We start from the raw sequence: 22,623 nt of genomic DNA, 5'->3' as shown, positions 1-22,623 counted from the left end.
TGATGCCATTTTGTGATTTTTTGAAATTTCCTTTTGCACACCAGGGTCAGTAATTCCAAGCACCTGTTGTAACACATGAGGTTATGATGCTTCTTCATATTGCATAGCAAATGCAGAGGTGGAATCTGTTTCATTTTGTTGTTTTGTTTTTTTTTAACTAGCATATTGTGACAGAATATTTGTCTGTACGTGTATATAGATTTAGAAATGCTTTTCTTGAATTCTCACCTGGTTATTAGCTTTGCAGGTAATAGCCAATGGTCAGGTGGATCTAGACAAAAGTATTTGCACCCTAATTATGAATTTGGTGCTTCAGTAAAGAATCCCATAAAGGTGAAAAATGGTCTTTTTTAAGTATTTATTTTGAGTGAGAGAAAGAGCTGGGAAGGGGCACAAAGAGAGGAAGAGAGAATCCCACCAGGCTCTGCACTATCAGCGCAAAGCCAGACACAGGGCTCAAACTCACAAACCGTGAGATCATAAGCTGAAACCAAGAGTGGGACACTAAACCAACTGAGCCACCCAGGCACCCCAAGGTGAAAAATGGTCTTGATGAAAAGTATTTTTTGACCTCTTTTCCAAATGAGGGATGCAGAAGTGCTTCAAAGATCTATAATGTATAAGTCGGTTAATATTTCCCAAATGTCTCTGTTACTAAAGATTAGAGGTAGAATTCAGGAGACCATTGATCCAGATGGGATATTCTCGTTCAGCACAGGGAGATCTATCAAAAGGTCAAATTTAACTTACTAGCTGAGGTTGAGGCACTTAGGAAGGATATTTGGGGAACTCATAGGGTCTCAACACAATAATTAATTGACTTTGACTCATGTACTTTACCAATAATGTGAATCAGACACAATAACTTAGACTCTAATGTCTTAATTTAAGTTGATTTTGAAAAATATGTGTATCTCAACTCAGAGATTAATTTCCCTTCCCCTGATCCAGCCAGTGGTGATGTTGGTATGGAGGTGTGGAGATATCAATAGTCATCCATGTTTCTAATGACCTGTAATTTGTACTTCTTCAATAACTGGAGGGAAAAGGGGAAATATAGTTAAAATAACTCTCGAGAAGATATTAAAAGTTAAATATCTTGTATTTGGATTCTGAGCTTGGCACTTATGATGCCTGTAATTGCTGATGTGACTGAGTAAATTATCTAACCTTCCTGAGCCTGTTACCTCTTTTTAAAGAAGGGGAAGGGATGAGAGTTGAGTTTCTACATTAACCATACTTCTTTAGCTTAAAAATTTGGTGATTACATAATCAAAGTAAGGAATGCTAATGTAATACTGAACCCCAAAAGTCTTCCAAGGAATGTCTTGCCCTTACTGGCCTTGAACCCAACTCCATCCATCAAACCACAATACAAACACAGTCACATAACCACTCATAAAGTACGTTCCCAAGTGTGGGAAGCTGAAAAATCCTCTACCAAAATATATTTACCTTGAATAGGTAAAATTTTGGAACCTATGAATGCTACCTTCTTTGGGAAAGGGTCTTGGAAGATATACGTTAAGTTAAAGAGCTTAAGAGATGATCCTGGATTATCCAGGTGAGCCCTTTATCCAATAACAAGCATCCTTATGAGAGACATACTGAGGAGAAGAGAAAGGCTGAGGAAAAAATGATGTGACAATGAAAGCAAAGATTCAAGTGATGTAGCCACAGACCAAGGAAGTCAAGGAATGCTGACAATCTCCAGAAGCTTTAAGAGACAAGGAAGGACCTCCCCCTAGAACCTCCAGAGGGAATATGGCCCTGTCCTACTAGCACCTCGATTTCAGATTTTTGGCCTCCCAAACTGTGAGAGAATACATTTCTGTTGTTTTAAGCCGCCAAATTTATAGTGATTTGTTATGATAACTAACAAACCATTTCTATGTGTTTACTCAGCTAATTCCTGGCTCCCTTCCTCCATTAATGTGAATTAGAATCTACCTACCCTTAGAGTACTGTTTCACTTTCTTGGTTAGAATCTTTTGGTTATTCCCACCCCCAGAAATAAGGATTAATCTTGCTACCCTCTTTTTCCTATGGTATTTTATTTATGTCTGTTAAAACACTATTTGGTTAAGTAGCCAACTCTTGATTTTGACGCAAGTTGTGATCTCATGGTTCCTGGGATTGAGCCCCACATTAGGCTCTGTGCTACCAGAACTGCTTGGGGTTCTCTCTCTTCCTCTCTCCTGGCCCTCCCACACTCACACAAGGCCACATTTGCACTTTCTCTCTCAAAATAAATAAAATAAACTTAAAAAATTTCTAATATTCTACTGTTTACCTTTTTATCTTGCCTCAGTGCCTACTTGATTACTGGAATAAGGTCAGCATTGCATAAATATTTTCTGTGTAACTATGGGACTGTGACCCATTATTGCTGGAATAGGGCCATTCTTTGAGTAATTATATATAGTGCCAGTCTAACCTCCCGAATATGTGGCTTCTTTCTTGGAAATTGCTTTACAGATTCTGGGTCTTAAAAACTGGGTGAAGGGAAGGCTTAATGGAATAAGAGTGACAAAAAAAGAGAGAAGATTAAAAAGCAACTTTAAATACTATAGTTATATTAATATCTCATTAATTAACTAAAAGCCTCTAAAATCACAATTGCCACATTATTGTTACTTATTTGCACCATACCTTGTTTATAAAAAAAGGGTCTGGCCTATCTAATGTATGATTCCAACTATGTGACATTCTGGAAGAGGCTGGGGACAATAAAAATATTGGTTGCCAGGGTTTAGGAGTAGGGGGTGAAGAATGGGTGGAGCACAGAGGACTTTGAAAGGTAGTGAAAATAATCTGTCCAATACTACAATGATGGATATGTCATTACAAGTTCGTCCAAACCCTTGGAATGTACAACACTAAGTGTGAACTCTTATGTAGTCTATGGACTTTGGGTGATTATAATGTGTCAGTGTAGGTTCATGATTGTATCTAACCACTGTGGTGATGATAATGAGAGAGTCTATGCATGTGTGAGGCAGAAGGTATATGGAAGATATCTGTATCTTCTATTAAGTTTGGCTGTGACCTAAAACTTCTCTAAAAAATAATTAATAATGGGTGCTTGAGTGGCTCAATCGGTTAAGCATCTAACTCTTGGTTTTGACTCAGATCACGATCTCACAGTTCATGAGTTTGAGCCCCACGTCAGGTTCTGTGCTGACAGTGCAGAGCCTGCTTGGAATTCTCTCTGCACCCCCCCACCCCCCACCATGACTCTGTCCTCACTCGCTCGCTCGCTCTCTCAAAATAAATAAACTTAAAACATAAAAAAATAATAGTAATAATAGTAAAGAGGAGAGATGTGAGGAGATGTGAAATATTAAAGAATATGTCTTCTGTAGCAAAATTTGGGGTACCAGAATGAGTCATTCAGTGGCATATCTCCTTGAGCCCAGTAGTCAGTTCACAGAGGCCATTGTCTAACATACTGGGCATGTAGGATGGTATATGGGATGGTCTTAAGTTCAAGAACCCAAGACTTCATGTTTTCTAGTGCTATGGAAAAAACACAGACAACACCCCTTTTATAGGTAAGGAAATTAAGGCTACAGACAGCAACATATGCTTTGAGAGGAAATTACGTTGCCTTTCTGAAACTGGATTTTGTCATCTGTAAAAGGAAGAGATGATGCACATATTTGGGGAGGCTGCCCACCCTAAATCCTTTTTTTTTAAAAAAAAATGTCTCCCATTACTACATTATGCTTATACTATAACACTCTATCTCCCCACTTACTATCACTTTTAAGTAAACCAGGAATGAAAGCACCCAAATGTTAATTGTTATCATGTGGAAATTACTCACTGTACAGTTATGCTGAAGCAGAGTTCTTCCTATCTATGACTATGCCCATGTTTCAAGGTATGTCACTTACTAGCTTGTGCTTAAATATCTCCTTTAAAACTCACTTTTTAAGATGGTGTCTAATTACTTTTTCCAGAGAAGAAAATGATGTTTATAGCTTCAGGTTTAGGAATTATATTTAGAAAAAAAGGAAAAAGAAATCAAAGTACTTTGGAAAGAAGAAAGCTTATTTCTTACCTTTAAAAATATCCTACTTGAGACAGGCATTTAAAAATGTATTTAATTCCCAAAGGAAGCTTTTGGAAAAAACATAAGCAAATGAAGAAGTATGCTTAGAAGAGAAATTGTGTTTCAATCTAGTGCTCTAGTTTCTTTCTGAACACTATGACATATATATTTTAAAAGGATAACAGCCATTAAAAAAAGAGTAGATACAAGAGTAGATATGACTGTGATGGTCATATGGATTGCTAACTATTTACACACAGAATATGTTGTTTAAGATATATCTAAAGTGATAACCCCAGATACATCCCATCAGGGACTAGAATTAGTGCTCTCTGGGAAAATCCTCATGCCCAGGCCTGAAACATAGGAATAAGACCTTTGAGATAGTTTGGGCTAATTCAGATACACCATCATGGAGGAACTATAAGCTTGAATTACTTTCTAGTCATTTGTTTAGCAAAATACAGTGAAAAATACTCTGTGCAAAGACCTGTTCTAGATTCTGTAGGAGTTAAAAAGATGAGTTATATTGGATTATACAAGGGTGAAGGAAGGAGCAAAGAGGGAGAGGGAAAATGGAGAGTGACTGAGTCAATGGAGATCAGAGTGAGGTGTGTAGTATAAGTCTGAATCATGAAGAACTTAAGGAGCTTGAGGTTCCAACTTAAGAGACTGGTGTTAGAGGTGAGGTCTCCAAATTATGTCTCTAGAAACTTTATTTTAGTTCCATTCTGGAACCAGGGAAGAGAAAGAGTATTTGAAAAATGTCCCCAGATAAATGACATGGGTTCAGTCGGTATCACTAAAGATGGATTCAACCCTTTGGCACAGAAGGATGCACAGAAGGGGAGAAGCCTAACATTCTTGGAGTACATGCTCTATGCCAGACACTTCCAGTCTGTTATCTCATTTAACTCCAAAATAAATACATGAAATAGAAATTGTTTCCTCCATTTTTAAAGATGAAAAATGTGAGACACAGAATGGTTAAATAAATTAATCCGTGTCCCACTGCTGGAGAAGTAGAGCTAGCATTCCATATTCTTTTTACCCCTATCATGCAAATTTCCAAAGACAGATGCAGTATCAAACTTTGTTGTTGTTGTCTAGGTTCATGGCTAGATTAATGTGTTTCAGGTAACTGTTGTTTCTCTATACCTTTTCCAGGGAAACCCAGAGCCTCAGCTCTGTAGGTGGTGTTCTTTAATTCGTGTCCCTAAGTGCCTGCCTGCACTCATTCCTTTGTTTAACAAATATTTACTGAGCGTCTTCTATACGCCAGGCAAATATCCAGATGTTTTAGACATACACAACAGTGAACAAAACTCACAAAATGTCTGTTCTCATGGAGCCTACATTCTATTTTGAGGGAGACAGGAAATTAATAAAAAGCACAATAAGGAAGTAAATTATATAGAATGTTAAACATTAATAAATGTGAAAAAAATGAAAAATAAAAACTAAACTCAACCTAGCAGGAGAAGGGAGATCTGGAACAGTAAAAGTGAGGGTGGGGATCATGGTGTCATTGAGGAGATGAAAAGTGAGCAGAAATCTGAAGCAAGTGAAGGATTTAATGATGCTGAAGTCAGAAATAAAGGGGCAATCAGAACAAACATTCTAAGGCTAACGTGTCTGGATTCATTGAATGTTAAGGAAGCCAGTATGGCTGGTGCAGAGTGATTGAAGGTGAGAATAGGATAAGATAAAGTCAAACTGGATTGGAGAGGGTCAGGTCATGAAAGACATTATAGGTTATTACCTGAGCTTTGGCTTTTACTCTGAGTTAAATGGGGGAGGTGATGAAGAATTTTTAGAAAAGATGTGATATGACCTTAGTTTTGAGAAGATTATTCTTTCTACTGTGTTGGTAAAATGTGTAGGAAGGAGGTAGAGTAGGAAGTTGGAAGTCCTGTAAGTTGACTCTTGCAATAAAGATGAGAGATGTTAGTGGCTCCAATCAGGGTGAGTATAGTGGAAGAAGGAGAACAGATTGGAGTCTGGATATTTCATAGATACCAATACAACAGGTTTGAGATGGATTTCATGTATGAATTTGAGAGAAATAGAGGATTTTAGGATGTCTCCAGAATTTTTTGCCTGAATAACTAGAAGACTGAAATTATCATTAAATAAAAGGAAAAGGCTGTAGAAACATGACTGGGAGGAAAGTCCAGGAGTTTTTTCGGATGTTTGTTTGTTTGTTTGTTTGTTTGTTATTAAACAGATATTCTAGATACTTATAAGACTTCTGTATTCATTGTCTATTGATGCATGACAAATCATCACAAAATTAACAGTTTAAAATAACACCCACATTTTTAACTCACATTTCCCTAGGTCCAGATGTGTTCTCTGTTTAGGGTTTCACAAAGGCAAAATCAAGACCTCATCCAAACTAGGCTCTTAGCTGTAGGTTCTGCAAAAGAATCCATTTCCAGGTTCATTCAGGTTGCTGGCAAAATTAAATCCTTGTGGTTGTAAGACTGAGGTCCCTCTCCTTGCTGGCTCTTGTCAGAGGAGTTGCTCCCAAGTCATTGTTTACAGTCCCTTCATCTTCACAGACAGTAATGTTTCATCAGATCACTTTCTTGCCTCAAATCTCTCTGACTTCCTCATGTACTTTCCTCTTCTACCGCCACCATGGAAAAGCTCTCAGCTTTTAAAGATCTATTGTGATTATATTAGATAATTTTTCTTTTTACAATATAATAACATAATCAATAGAAGAGTAACAAGGATAGTGAGAGAGGATGAAATAGTGAAGGCTACAGGAGTTGTCTTAAAATTCTCACTACCATTATATCCGAGTATAGATGTTAAATAAGAAGTTAGATATATGAGCCTGGAGTTCGGGGACAAAATTTAGGCTAGATTTGGAAGTTTGCGTTTAAAGTCTTGATTTTTATCTTCCCTACATCCTCCTTCAGTAGTTGGGAGTGAGTTGCTAAATAACACTCAGCCATAGGTACAGTTGGAGCTATTGACACAAGGTCAGGCATTTCTATTACCTAAAAATTACCTAAAAGAAACATTGCAGTGACTCACTTCATTGGGCGGATCTGATTGGAATGTCATGCTTGCAGTGATAGTGACTTTTCTGCCTAGAATATGTGGCTGCCATTATTTATAAGAAACCTACTTCAATCTCAATGGAAGACTGTGGCTGCTCCCTAAATTGTTCATTTGCTCAATCCTAAATAGTGCCCACTGTTCTCACCCACTTTAAATAGGTCTATGTCAAAGAAGAATTGGATTCAATATTTTTTTATTCCAAGAAAATGGTTATCAGATGTAGTTCTAAAATTCAGCACCCATAGAAGCAGAAACCAAGCTGCTCTGTGTGAGATATATTGAGCTTGTTCTCTGAATGGAATAGTAAGTAGTTAGGAAGAAAGCACTAGGACTTTTATCACTCATCATCTGGTGAATTAATTAACCTGAAGCTTGACTAATGGGAAGCTATTTTGCTGTTAAGGGTGATTAATTAACAAATTCTCCTACTTAGGAATTAGTGCTTCTATATGCACATACGCATATATATATGTATATTTATATATCAGTGTGTGTATATATATTGCACTATTAGCCATGATTATTTAAAATATTATTTTCAGATTCTTTTAAAATAGTGTAAATAATTTAAAATAAAAGCAAAGGAGGTGCGTCTTCCTGGAAGTTTCAAAAGCTAATGAATAGTCCCCATGGTCATATTAAATTGACATCCAACAGAAAAGGAAATAGAGCCAGGTGACTCTTTTCTTGTCAAAATCATTAGCTTAATGGTAGAGGACACAGGACAAATGAACTGTAGAAGCAATTGTGAGCCATACTTTTGTTATATGACAAACTCTCCATCCAAGTGATGGGAACTAGGTGGGTGGGGATAAGAAGGGGGAAGGTATTGCGAACAGCTGCCAGATCATTTCTGTTATGTTTAGTTCAGCTTGAATTAGGAAGAAAGCAAAAAATGAAGAATGTCTTCTGCTTTAGGATGAATAAATATTGTTGAATCAGATGTTAAGATTGACTGTAACAAACTTAACAGCATCCAGAAATCCAGAAAGGAGGGAGATTACTTAGATGATAATGAATCTGAAATTTGTGTTCAAGAAAAGCAAATTATTTGGACTGAGGGGAATTGTGGGGGTGAGACTCAATGGGGAAAAATAGCTATTTCCTAACATTCAAAGCATTGTCCTGATAAAGAAAGAAAATATTTGTTCAGCATTACATTAAAGAGTAGGGTTAGAATGAATAATTGCACATTAAGAGCATCTAAAACATGAGATCAATGCAAGAATGGTCTTTCTAAGAACAAACAATCAGATTCTTTTACTTGAATCATTTAAGCAAAAGCTAAGACACCACTGCTGAGGAATGTTTGTATTCTGTTCTTTATAAGCTAGATGATCTTTCATCCTGAACTCTTAGATTCTATGAGCCTATAAAGAAAGCTAGTTTTATTATAGACTTGAACGTATTACATGTGATGATTCAAGCTTCTAAAGTAGTAAGGGTTACTGTATTAGATAATAATAACTACTATTTTTTAAAACATCTATTATCAATCTATCATGATATCCATGTGAGAGACTGCCAGGTTTCCCCCAAAACCTGTTCTCCCTTTTCCTCCCAGAAATGGTACCCCAATATTTTAGCTAGCCAAATGGCTACCCAGAATAAAGACTTCACTTTGCAGTTTCCTTTATCTGGATTAAACAAAAATATGACCAACATATTGAAGGAAAAGTGACACGTAGCAATTTTCCTAAAACTTTCTAAGAAAGAACTGCTTCCTTCTGGGTCATTCCCCTCTCCTCCTTTATCTTGTCCTCCTTCCTGCTGACATGATGTCTGCCGACGAAGAGGACCTATTGGATCCTGAGTTGTCTGAATTATGGAAACCATTCCTGATGAAGAAATTAGAGAGTATGTTAAGTATTAAGCTTAAGCATTTGAACTACACACACATACACAGGTAACTATGTGAGGTGATGGATATGTTAATTAGCTTGTTGTGATGAACATTTTACAGCATATATGTATATCAAGTCATCACATTGGACACCTTAAAACCATACAATTTTTTTAATATTTTTAACTTGTTTTATTTTTTATTATTTTTTTTAAATTTACATCCAAATTAGTTAGCATTATAGTGCAACAATGATTTCAGGAATAGATTCCTTAGTGCCCCTTACCCATTTAGCCCAACCCCCCTCCCACAACTCCTCCAGTAACCCTTAGTTTGTTCTCCATATTTAAGAGTCTCTTCTGTTTTGTCCCCCTCCCTGTTTATATATATATATATATATATATATATATATATATATATATATATATATATATTAAATTTCAACTGTACCTCAATAAAATTGGGCAGAGAAAAAAAAAAAGAAAGGAGCCTGAATGCCACAGAACTTTATGGTACAAAACTCATTTTCTTCTATCCAGACTTTCTCATGAGAGAGAAATAAATTATTTTTTATACTGCTGCCATTTTTTGTCAAAGACACTTAATAGTTAACTCTAATATAGCTGTACAATAGGCCTATAGCTATTTTTATAGCAATTTGTAATTGGTAATAGGAATTCATCATTGAATGTAAAGACATTGCAAAAATACTGTTATATATTTCTTAAATGTTACTTTTAATTTGTTTAAAATTTACACTATTTTTAAGTTGATAAATAATCTGAAAATTGTAGTTTATTTGCTTTTTTCAAAAAAGCAAAGTTAGCTATGTAACAATTGTATCTTGCATCTTCAACATTCACAGTATAGACACTTATCCTAAGAAAGTCCACCATTTAACTAGAAATTGAATCAACATTATAGTATTCCTGTGATCTCAAGGATACTCTGGGGAGAGCTGAAGCAGATTCAATCATATGTATTAATACACACTCTATAGACCTTCTCATGGAACTCTACAAACCTGATTTAGTGACTTTCTACCTATTCAGATAGAAAACTATTTAGAGTTTGTATTTTTATGGGGAGCAATATCCAATGTTAGAATAAATTTATTATAAAATATTAGAAATAATATTTTTTGATAAACATTCTATTGATATCTCCTATAGATATGAAATGTTTTATGTAAATGATGTAGCATAACCAATAGACCATGGCAAGCTTTCTTGCACTGTCCTTTAAATGAACTTTACATAAGCCCAAGGATATACCTCATGTAAAAAAAAAAAAATTACATTTTATGGCTCAGACATGTTGAAGTAGATTCCAAGGCTCATTCTCTAGAAAATCACTAGGATGTCTCTTCAGGACCCATATTCGGCAAGTCACGTAATCACTTGCCAGTTAGGTTAAATATGAGTTAGCATGTTATAAATAAATTTAATTTTCTCATGAATTCCCTAAACATACTAAATTTCTTTCAAATTATTTTAGACTTGACTCTAATTTTATTTTCTTAATATGTATATAAACATTAAGGATTAGGTGTTATATAGCAAACCCAGGTAAACTTTTCCTTTCAAGATCGTTACTGAGCAATGGAATAGGGTTGCAGATCACATATACCTGGAGCAGATTTTTTTTTTAAGTAGTCTCTATGCCCAACGTGAGTCTCAAACTCATAACCCTAAGGTCAAGAGAAACATGCTCTACCAACTGAGCCAGCCAGGCATCCCAGAGGAGATATTTTTTTAAAACACACGACTTGCCGAATCAATACCAAAGAGTTGTCTCCTAATAAACTCCTTTTTTTCTCAAAGGAATGGAACCCTCAAATTTTAGCTGGTCACATGGCTCTCTGGAATGAAAACATTCTGCACCTTCCTTTGTAGCTAGCTTTGCCCATGTAATTTCACTGTGCAAGTGGACCCACCAAAATTTGGAATCAATCTTCGTGGCTTCCCATTAGCCTGAATCTAGGTGCTGACCGAAATCCTCCTCTTTGGGGCACTGACAGGTCTTGGCACACCCTCAATTACTGCAAGCTATTAAAAAATAAAAATAGAATCACTCTTCAAAACAAACTTATGTGGAACAAAACATCAAGCTGCCTTTCTCAGTAGAAGTTTTTAAAAGCATATTATGAAGTAGAACCACAAGTAGAAACCTCAAATAAAGACATATAAGGCTCGACTGGGTTTTTTATTTTATTTTTTTATGAAAAGGGAACAGGGAACAATGACAAAAATAAAATGCAATATTAGGAGTTCATTTGAAAGTTCAACTTACCCGTTTGCACTGATCTCTTTACAGATTCAGCCCTACTTGTCGTCTCTTATAACTATAGACTATAGGATGAGAACTAGTGTGCCTGCAGCCCAGTGATCCCTGGGAACTGCAGGGTCTTAAATCAGAGGAAATCAGAGATGTCCACTCTGTACAAATCACTGGTAAAAGAAAAAAGAATGAAAATATTCCTAAGGATTTCTCAACAGTGAAAACAAATTATTTTCTTTTCTTTTGGTTAACTACATATTTCAATTTACCAGAGTTAATTTTACTACCATTCTGCAACTGAAATATTTATACATTATACCTTTGACCTGGTGCATATGTAAGGGTACTAATTTGAGCTTGGAAATTATATATATATATATATATATATATATATATATATATATATATATATACACAAAAAAAAAACAAGGGGTGTTTCTCTTATTTAGCCTATACAATGATTTCAATTTATAGTAGACTGTAAGGTATCATGCTGTATTACATACAATACCTCATTGTTTCTGTTTAAGTAAAACATAATATGCCATTGAAGCATTCAGATCTGTATTTTGACTAGCATAGTCAAAATAGAACGCTAAAGAATTAGAGAGTAATACCAGTGTAATTAATGACGGCTATGAATGTATGTATGCATATATTAATGAACTTATCTCTGGTCTTTCAAGTTATCAAGCTAATACTATAGCTAATTTATAATTCTCTCCTTGATTAAATTCCTGCTAAAATTTTATTCTGATGGCTTATTAATGGAGTATATAAAATGTATTAATAATGGTGCAACCTGTAGTTAGTAGAGAATAATCATTGCAATCTTTTTAAGAGAGGAAGTATTTGGAGATGCAGACAGCTAAGTTTGCCTCAGTGATGTTCTTTGGTATTTTGAGTAACAAAGGGACACTGAGAATTTTCTACCTAAGAATGATTTTTACTGATATACACATGTGTCACTGATCCCCTTCCAGCACTCTAGTCAAGAAATTTTACCACTTCTTTGGCCTGATGTAAGGTGTTCAGGGAGAGGAGTTATTCTTTGTAGGTGAATTATAGTAGGATAATTGTGAAGCTTCCTTTGAACCATAAGAATATAAATACAAAATGTTTGGTTTTAGTGGCATAGGAGAATGTACTGATAATAAGTATTCTGTGATTATCTTGCAAGCTTCAGTCAAGCAGAGCATTTGTTCTGGCCATACTTAAGTGAAACAATGGCTAGAGGAACCATCATCATATGGTCAGACAAGCGGAAGATACCTTGGGGTTTCTCGGCTTTGGTACTATTGACAATTTTGGCCATGTTTTTCTTTGTTGCAGGCATTGTCCTGTGCATTATAAGACATTTGATAGCACCACTGGTCTCTAGCCATTGTATATAGTAGTAGCATCCACCCCTCCAACTAGGGCAACCAAAGAATATCTCAGAACATTGCCAAATATCCCCTAAGGAAAGGGTATAATTGCCCCGGATTAAGAACCACCTAATTACCAAATGACTAAAGTCACAGAATTTTCAGGAAAGAGGATTGACTCAGTCTTCAACCACATGTGATGAAGTGACTATAATTTATGAAATTAAAACAATATATATATATATAGATATAAGAATAAACTATTTTTTTCAAATGCTTGGTAACATATTTTGGCTGTACACTCTCTAGGAGATGTTTTATCTTGTATATTTTCAATTATTAAAAGCATAGCAGAATAGCTTACATTATACCATTGTTACCTAGTATCAGAGATTAGTGATATTTCTTGTTAAGGAAGTAAAAGATTGTTTTTATTGTACATAAATAGTAAGATGTTAGGGAGTGTCACTAGGATAGAATAAATAGTGGCATTAGAATAAAAATGAATATAATTGCTAAGGTATCCAAATCTTGCTTAATGGTGTTGAAAACATATATTAACAGGTCAGACAAAATCTAATTTATAAAAAAAAAAAATATTTAAAGAAGAGAGCTGAAACACTAGGGCAATGTTCATTCCTTCTTGTATATATTTTGTCAAAAAATTCTTAAAGATAAATATCTTGATGATACGTTCTTATTAAGCTTTGTCTTAATTAATCTTAAAATACCTAGAGTTTTGTGTGGCTCAAAATATGTAGTTATTAATATTTGTTGAATTAATGAATTTTGATACTTCAAATTATCTCCTACCTATTTATACTGTTTTAGTTCAGTTTGCAAATACATCTTGCTTGGAATATTACTATCTCTCTAAATAATGTTGGGTTTTTTTTTTTTTTTTTTGCTTCTAATTTTATTCTCCACCATACTGCAGCCAAAGATTTTTTTTAAACTCATTTTAGAACATAATTTAAAGTCATAATTGACTCCCTATCACTGAGGAAAAGCCTAAGACCTTTGGCAGTAAGCATATTTAAAATTTTAATCTAGCCCCGGCCTACCATTGCTACCTCATCTCCCACTACACCCGTGTGCTCAGATACCTCAGTCATGCTACATTCCTTGTAGTTCTTGGAAGGAGTCAGGCTTTCTTGCATCCCTGTGACTATGTTCATGCAATTCTCTCAGCCTGGATTCTTCTCTGTCTCTTGCTGATTTGCCCTAGTCTTAAAATATATATTCATGACTTGATTCTTAGTCAAAAGGTCATCTTCTCTGCCTGGAGTGTCCTAGCTGAACCAAGTCTTTTACTGCACTTCGTTTTAATATATACTACCTTTTAGTACTTCCTTTCTGCACTCTTCCTAACAATTTTTTATGACCTATACTAAAGCATTATTATGTTGTATTATAACTGCCCATAAGTCAGGTCTGGCTGAGGTTTAATCTTTCCTTGTGTTTTACTTTGAGAACATACAGGTGGTGAAAAAGTCTATTCTGATTGCCTCTCAGGGGGCCTTCTCAGGTAACTTCACAGCTTAGACCTCTCTGCAGCTGCCAACAGCCTATAGAAGATTCCATGTTACAGATACCATTAGAACTCCCCTCCCCCTCCCCACCATTTACTTACTTTTCCAGCCCCTTTGGAGTCCTATATGGTTATCTCAGACCCATGCACCAGACTCTGGAAAACAGAGGTAGAATGACAAACTCCAAGTCCATACAGGGTTCAAATCCTGGCTCTGTCATTCACTCACCATGTGATATTGAACAAGTAATTATCTATAAAGAATGAATAGTAATGGATTCATCTCACAAAGTTGTTGTGGAAATGATATAACTAAAATATGTAAAACTCTTGATAAGAACTAGTCACATACTCAGTGTGCCTTTGTTATTTGCTATTCTTTTATATACAGATGTTAACTTATGAGCAAGCTAGCTCATAAAGGTTAAAAGAACAGTTTGGTAGAGGGCTTGGTACAGTGATTTGCAAAGGCTCAGAGCTGAGCTATTTAGGTTCAAAAAAGCTCTATGGACTTGAATAAGTGACTTAAACGCTATGTGCCTCAGTTTTGTAATGTACTAAATGGAGACCATTATGTATGATCATTGGGTTTTTATAAGGATTAAATGAATAATTACATATAAAGAACTTAGAATTTGTAATAAGTTAGCAAATGTATTAATATTAATAACTTAGGTGAGAAAACATTCCTACACATATGTATTCAAAATTCGTCTCATGTAGACTGTCCCCCCACTCAATATTTCCATTGTTTCAAATTCCACCTTTATTCATTCTCTTTGGTACTGCCACCCATTTGAGGTTTCTCCTTATCTTTCTAGTAGCTAGAAAGCTTAAATAGCAATTTACACTTCAGCCAGATGAGTTCTAAGGGAGAATAGCCTTCCCTCCATGAGCAAAGGTGATTTGATTCCTCTGGTTTCAGTTCAGTTTCCCCACTACAGCAAGTTGAGGGCTGGTGTTTACCAGGGCTCACCAGCAAGGAAGCAAATCTTGAAAATCTAAAGTTGAAATTTCCTTACAGTCAACCTGGCCAACTGTATCACCTGTTGAGGAAAGAGTATTTTTCCTGTTAACTTCATTCAAGTCAGGTCCTTGGAAATGTTTGACATTTCTACCAATAACCTTTCACCATGTTTAAACCCACTTCACGTTCTCTTGTTCCACCCAAAGCCCAGGTAATTAAAAACAAAAACAAAAACAGAACTCACTAATTATGAAAAGTTGTGTTCTTTTTTTTTTGAGATGAATTGAGCCAGTAGACAGTAAAAAAGTTTGAATCTAGAATCTTCTTGAGAAGGTGATGTTGAGGGAGGCCAATTCATTTTACCAACTTCTGTTTACATGCATCTGAAGAGAGAGGAAAGGGTGAGGTAAACAAGATGAAAAATAATAGGTACAGAGAAAATAGAATACTGAGTTAAAATTTAACTTACCCTTAAAAAGTATATAGAGACATAGAATTTTAAATTTCCTATTTATAAAATAAGAACGATATGAACTTTCTCATATCCCTCAGAAGTTTTTCAACGAAAAGTGCCTGGGTCACTCAGTTAGTTGAGAATCCAACTCTTGATTTCATGACCTCATGGTTTATGAGATCAAGCCCCACATTGGGCTCTGTGCTGACAGTGTGGAGACTGCTTGGGATTCTGTCTCCCTCTCTCTGTCACTCCCCCACTTGCTCCGTACCTCTCTCTCAAAATAAATAGAAAATAAACTTTAAAAAAACTATTTAAAAAAGTTGAATACAAATTGATTATTGTTTCTAAACTAAAGGATAACCTGAGAATTTGTTTTGTGTATCTCATAATATCTTTGACAAACATTGCTTCATTTTAAAGCCAATTTTAATAACTGTATTTTTAAATTTAATGTACTTTATCTTAAAAATATTATTCTTTTAAGAGTACCTCTCCCACTAACATGATTTGAAAAGGGCAATTTATCCCATGTTCAAAGCGGTAACATCATAAATTGGCGGTTATCATCATATAGCAATTGATTACTTTAAAGTACATAAATGCATAATGCATGCATTGCGGTTCACTGATTAAAGGAATAAGTGACCATATAGATAATACTAAGATGTAGACAGTTTTCAAATATTGGCCAGAATATTTCGATCATGCTAATTCACTTCAGGCAGTAGAGACTAAATTTTATTTCATTTGCCTTCTCCCACCTCTTCTTCTGGGAGCATAGTCATGTGCCCGGATGGTAATTATAACCACACCTTGTGATCAGTAATATTTTCATAAATATAATTTAAAAAGCCTGAGAGACTTAGAGAGATTTTTGTATTTCCATGGTAATGTACACAAACAAGGAAAAAATGTGCTTGCCTGAATGTGTGATTAGCACAGCCCTGGTAGTCTGTGTTGGTATTTCCAAAAGTTTGCTCACAGTATTCCCAGTTGGTTCATTCAGGTGACACAGAAATGCCCAAAGAGACTGACTTTAATACAGAAGAGCACTGAGACTATGAGAACTTGCCCTGCCTGTTTTATTGTTGGAGATAAAAATCATACACTTATTGTTGTTCTTCAAATAAATATTTCAGACCCTTTTATGAATAATTAGTGCACATGCAATCCCCTTTGAATGGCACGAGGTGAAGTAAAGGAAGAATAAAATACATCTTAAGTTCTGCGTCTTTCCCTACTACACCACTGGAATCCTCGTGTATCCACACAATAGATTAACTACCCTCTGTGCATACTATATTTTGCTCAGCCCTTAATATTCTGAGGCGGAACTGAAACAGTCGTTATCTGTGGCCGTTCCTGGGTGATTTTCAAGCCCAGCACTACCCACCCAAGTGGCAGTGACACCGGCTTTCACTGAAGCCTTATTACTCTTAAAAGAGCAATTTGGTTGGTTGCACGGCTATTAGGATCACACAGCAGCCTGAAAGCTGTCAGTACAACTGCTTCTCATCTTTTTCACACAATCCTGACATCTTTTCTTTTTGCTGCTGGACACAGACATTACTGTTTTTATCATTTTCAATCAAGCTCACCCAGAACACTGAGGAATACATTCCCACTGAAAGCAAAGTGAAGATCAGAAATTATTTTATAGCTCCTGGAGCAGGAGCAGAGAGCTGCGTGCTGAGAGGAGCCGGATCCGTGAGAAATGTAGCTTGGCTCAGGGCTACATCAGGGAGCTGCTACTTCAGCTGTTAAAGATGGCAAAACAACACCTACCTCAGGGTTTTCAATGATTAATGCTATTTTAATAACCGGGAGGGAAGAGGATGTGAGAAATTTTGTGAAATTAACTTGTGGAAATGTTATCATTAGAGAAAGTGGGGAAAATTACTAGACTTGAACTTTTCTTCGTTTTGATGCTCTTTTTCTCTGGACCAACTCTGAGCAAGCTGACTCGGACCCCCTGGAAAGGAAAACCTTGGAAAGGGGGTAAGTGATGAAAGTTGTGTGTTAAACATCTAAATGGAGTTAGCAAGGCTGATCAATGGCAACTTGAGGACAGCTAAAGGTAGAGGAACTGCGTCTGCTTGAAATCAGATTTTTATTTCAGGCAAGAGGTTCTGTGTTGTAGGTGGCTGGGAAGAAGAGCTTTTCTCTGTTGTTGATAGGAATGTATTTTTGCAATTTTGGGTTTTGGGGCTATCAAAGCATTACAAGGATTGTTTCCAGCAGGAAGGATGTAGAGCCAGATGCATACTGCTCTACCGCAAGGATATGTGTGGTATCCTTAGGAAGCTGCATTATTTTTAAAAAAGAAATGGGTCCTGAATATGTTAGATCCCTGAATTGTTTGGCAGATTTTGTGAAATGGTCAGAGGGATGCCTGAGGAGGGGCACGTTATGAAATGCAGTGCTACCAACACTAATTTTCTGGCTGACTCTATCACTGTTGATGTGTTAATAAAGATAAATTGCATTAACTTTATTGAGGAAAAAAAAAATCTGCTGAACAAGAGCAAGCCTTTCAGTACTTTGGAGTGTGGAAATCCATTTTCTCCTGCTGTCGAGAAATTATGATGAGATGAGAGAGAATTGATGATACTTTGACCCTGCCTTTTTGTAAAGTTCAGTGGATTCTGTTTTTCCTGAATGCCATTTGTTTATACTAAACACAAGTTATCAGGGTATCTGTTCTGTGAATGCTATAAGCCAAAATGATGCTGCAGAAATATCCCATAAAAGACTTTGTGAACTGTGTTTGCATGTTTGCAAGAAGAAATCTTGATGGAAGATAGCTGAGGATTTTGCTTTGCAGGAGAATTCTTTTCACCTAATATTTTGTCTCAGCTCTGGAAATGTTTTCTGGGTTTCCCCACCTTTGCTTTACTGTTAACGGTATGATGTGAGGTTAAAAAGAAGCATGAACATTAACAAGAAGTTTTAATAATTTATCATGACATCTCAGCAGGATTTCCTAAATACATGAGCCTTTTCAGTTTGATCTTTCTGTGTCTCCTTTGGTTGCATTAAAGATATTACAAATCTTCCATCTACAGTACCTTGGAGGGAAAAGTTCCAACAGGCACTTAGCTTAGATGGTTGGTGCAGATGTACTCCTGAGGAGTGGAACTGCAAATGATCTTTGGGCATTGTAAATTATATCACCACATTACTGTATTTCCTAGTGGTATCACTGAGTGTGTGTGTGGGGGGGGGGGGGGGTGGGTGTCTTGAAAACTGCAAGCTGTTATTTATGTTAGCCAGCATGGCAGCTTTTGGGTGGCTTGGGATCTAGAGATGTATGGTGTTATCAACTCTAGGGGACGTCAGAAGTGTTAACTTCTACTTCCTATATAATTTTTTCAAAGACAGTATGCACCTCTAGCATGTAAAAGCACCATTTCCTGTGATAAACTTTAGCAGTAGACTTTGGAGTTCTAGCTACCTGGTGAGAAAGTTAGATTGCTACAAGGTTTAGGAAAAACTGTTAACCTAGTCAGAAAGGTTCATTTCAAAATGTTTGCATGTGTTCCTAGGCATTCATTCATTCCACACAGCTTTAAATACAGATGCATTGGGTTTCATTTGTAAATTAGGTCTGAAATGTTTCGTCTTTGAACATATGACTACTTTTTCCAATGTGCTCTAACTAGCTCAGCTAGAAATTTGCTAGCTCTGCTGTATGATGATGATATGAGTCAGTCAGGTTCAGGAATAGGCAATCATAGCAACATATTTCATTTATTGTTAAAAGAGTTTTGTGTATTTTAGAAAGGTCAAGCCAGTTGCTGGAAAACTTTAAACATGTTGACCTTTTTTTAAATTATTTTCTTTTTAGTGCCTCTTTTTGTCACTGAATATGTATTGCATAAATATTTTCCACAGATTCTGTGTTCCTGTACAGTAGCCTTACCTTGATATGCATATGTACTGTTGTAAACATTTATTTATTCATGAGCTTGGCTATTGATGGCTGTGTGTTATCTTTTGATGGGTTATAAAATTCTGTTGCTTGTCCCTTGGCATATTATGCAGTCTTTTAAAACATATTTTTACAATTTTTCAACATTATTTTCTTTTTCGGGAAGAAGCGGGCTTTATTATTTTGTAGGATACCTACCAGAAGTATAGGTATTTATGGGGTAGGTTGAAGGGAGAGAAGGAGGGCTCTTAAACACTGTGGCCAGAGGCAAAAAGAATCAAGGTTCAAAACACAAAATAAATTTAAAGGAAGGTCATTTTAACTACTTAAAGAAAAAATTGCTTCATATCAATACTGATTCAAGCTTATTTGCTTTACAGAAAGATCTTCAAAACAGATTTTTTTTTGTCAAACATACTGGAAAAAGTAACAACAACAAAACAGCAGAGTTTTCTTCTGAAAAAAAAAAATCGAACTCACATTGGTTCTGTGCATTTGTCTTAATCTGATTGAGCAGCTGTCAACCTCCATATGGCAACCTGCCCACACTGACAATTTCCATTTTTGTTGTATTAGCAGGAACCACCATTCTGAGAGAGGGGGTTACTGGGGCAGAGCCAGGGAGTGGTGGCTTCACAGATCGGTGAACAGCTATGGCCTGTGAGGGGTAGTACAAACAGCACATGGCCAGGCAGCTCAAAACAGGTATCTATCAACTGACTTGTTAGAACATTTGGAAAAAAATGCGGATTATTGTTGGCTACCAAGGGATTTTTAAGCTCATCAATGAACATGAATCTCAAATATAGGTTAATAGGCCAGCAACTTTTCCCTCAGGCACATGCTTTTCTATTTAATCACAATATATGGAACTCCTTAAGGGAAAGCAGGTGTCTCATCTGATTAGTTCAGAGCATAGCATAAGTGATCATAAGTTTGCATTCATGATAAACTAACCAGAAATCCTAACTACAGTGCTGACATCATCTCATTAGGATTAAAGGACCTAATTATTTTGCATTCAATTACTCTCACTGGAAAGACAGTTTCAAAGATGTAAAGAGCTCCATTCCAATGAGCAGACTTCACAGATAAGTTTACATTGTAGATGGTCAATATGTGTAACAAAAAGGGAATTTAAAAACTGCGTGTTTTTTTAAATTTTTTTTAATGTTTATTTATTTTTGAGAGAGAGAGAGAGCGAGAACAGAGGAGGGGCAAAGAGAGAGGGAGACACAGAATCAGAAGTAGGATCCAGGCTCCGAGCTGTCAGCACAGAGCCCCATGAGGGCTTGCACTCACAAGCTGTGAGATCATGACCTGAGCTGAAGTCTGACACTTAACCAACTTGAGCCACCCAGGCGCCCCAAAACTGCATGGTTTTTAACAAAAAAATCTGCTGTTGGAATTTAGAATTTAAGCCATTTTAATATTTATAGTTACTTTGAAAGGTGAAAATCAGAGGTAAATAAGAATAATAGGGATATAAATAGGTAAAGCTAGACCAATGTGATAGTTACATTAAACACCCGGTGCAACACAAACATTGACCAATCAGAACAGTCCTTGATCCAACTAAGGGGAGGGTCCAATCCTGACCTCAATTTTGCCCCACCCACTCTTCCACTTGACCTGAACTCCATTTGAATCTCCTACAAGACTCTGTTACAAAGTTCATTCAAGCTTCTCAGTTATGACATAGGAGTTAAACTCTGACAACAGAGCATAAAGTTATCAAAACTTTTGGTGATTCAAAAGATTCTTTCACAAAACTCTCATACTTGTTTCCTTTTACAAATTATGGCAGTCAGTTGCCCATGTTTGTCTTCACCAAACAAAGAAAACCTCTCTGGCAGTTATCACCCCTCTCTCTGTGAAGGATTAGAATGGATAATAAGCACATATTATGCCATTATATCAATTCATGGTATATTGAAGCACTGATGGGACATTCTGAGTGTCCTTTTAGATTTTACAAAGTTATTTACATGGTCCTGTATAATATATTGATGGTTATTTAGGGATTTGGGGGGATGTACTGAAGTTCTTTTGACCTTAAAAGGGTTTTTTTGTTCTTGTTGTTTGTTTTGGGGGTTTTTGTTTTGTTTTGTTTTGTTTGTTTGTTTTTAAATCTTGACTATGTGCTGCTGTCTACTATGGACAAGATCATTTTTATGATTCTGCCTGATATCTTTTCCAGTTATATGAGCTGATAAAAAAATCTACTTTGAGCAAGTACCTCACACAATCCAGTGGTCTAATGTTTCTTGTTGTAATGTAAGAAATAAAGGTTTTCATTTCTAAAATTTTCATACTGATGGCTTGCTCTTTCATAAACACCAAAATAATTTAAGTTTTCCTGATTTGAAGAAACAGAAACAGATCACTTTATCTTTGAAGTTTTCCTGGAATGTCCTTTTACTACTACAGTAGCCCTGGCTGCCAGATCAAAGGCCCCTCAACCACATACTGAAAGTAATATCCCATCTTTTAAATGACTAGGGTATTTTATTTAGGTCAGAGGACATTTGTCAGTTTTTACAATACTTTATTGTTACATGTCTCTGTGTTTTGTTTACCATTTGTAAGTTATCTGAAGAGAAATTTTGTCTTTGACTCATATTAGCAGGCAGTCGTATGTACTAGATGCCCAAAAATTTGATGAGTGAGCAAAGTATATGAGATATTAGACTGGTAATAAAATAAACTATGGCTTTAGTGTTAATTACACATTTCTTTTAACTATGTGCTATATCTTACCTTTCTAATATTGGGAAATCATTTTTATCACTATCCTTTTACTACATCATTTAAATTTCAGTTTTAATTATAGAAAAATATGAATATATTTATAGTATTATAAAACTTAGATAATTCTGGAAGACTCATGTAGCAAGTAGTGCAGTAAGGAAAAAAGAAAGCAACGTTGTTGTTCAAAAGTAATTTATAATGTGAGACTGAATCGGGAAACCGAACTGTATGAATATTCATGGAAAATGTAGAGTGTTTTTTGCACTGTGTATAATCACCACTTCTGTTTTCCATTTGTTTAAATTATTTAATCTCCATCTGTATGCAATAAATAGATTTAATACCTTATCTTTCCCACAACTGA

At 35.8% G+C, this 22,623-nt stretch overlaps 1 protein-coding gene across 18 annotated transcripts in view; it reads left to right on the top strand.

Annotated features, from left to right (window-relative positions):
* Positions 1-22,623, top strand: part of ROBO2 (roundabout guidance receptor 2) — a 1,716,380-nt gene that overhangs the window by 382,692 nt on the left and 1,311,065 nt on the right. For 3 of the 18 annotated variants that reach the window (XM_086675716.1, XM_086675721.1, XM_086675726.1), the window contains exon 1: positions 17,020-17,575. The exons of 1 other annotated variant lie outside the window; for it this stretch is intronic. In XM_086675716.1, coding sequence (XP_086531842.1) covers positions 17,446-17,575 — 130 coding nt within the window. In that variant the 5' untranslated portion in view covers positions 17,020-17,445. Of the gene's footprint in view, positions 1-17,017; positions 17,576-22,623 lie in introns of those variants that run through there. 14 more of the 18 variants (XM_086675732.1, XM_086675734.1, XM_086675727.1 and 11 more) reach the window with 9 other exon arrangements.

The sequence above is a fragment of the Puma concolor genome, chromosome C2 (genome assembly GCF_028749965.1).
Source record: "Puma concolor isolate L17-30 chromosome C2, mPumCon1.1.hap2, whole genome shotgun sequence".
In the NCBI taxonomy this organism is placed as follows: domain Eukaryota; kingdom Metazoa; phylum Chordata; class Mammalia; order Carnivora; family Felidae; genus Puma; species Puma concolor.
Note: the sequence above shows the minus strand (reverse complement) of the source record. Positions and strands in the feature narration are given on the sequence as shown.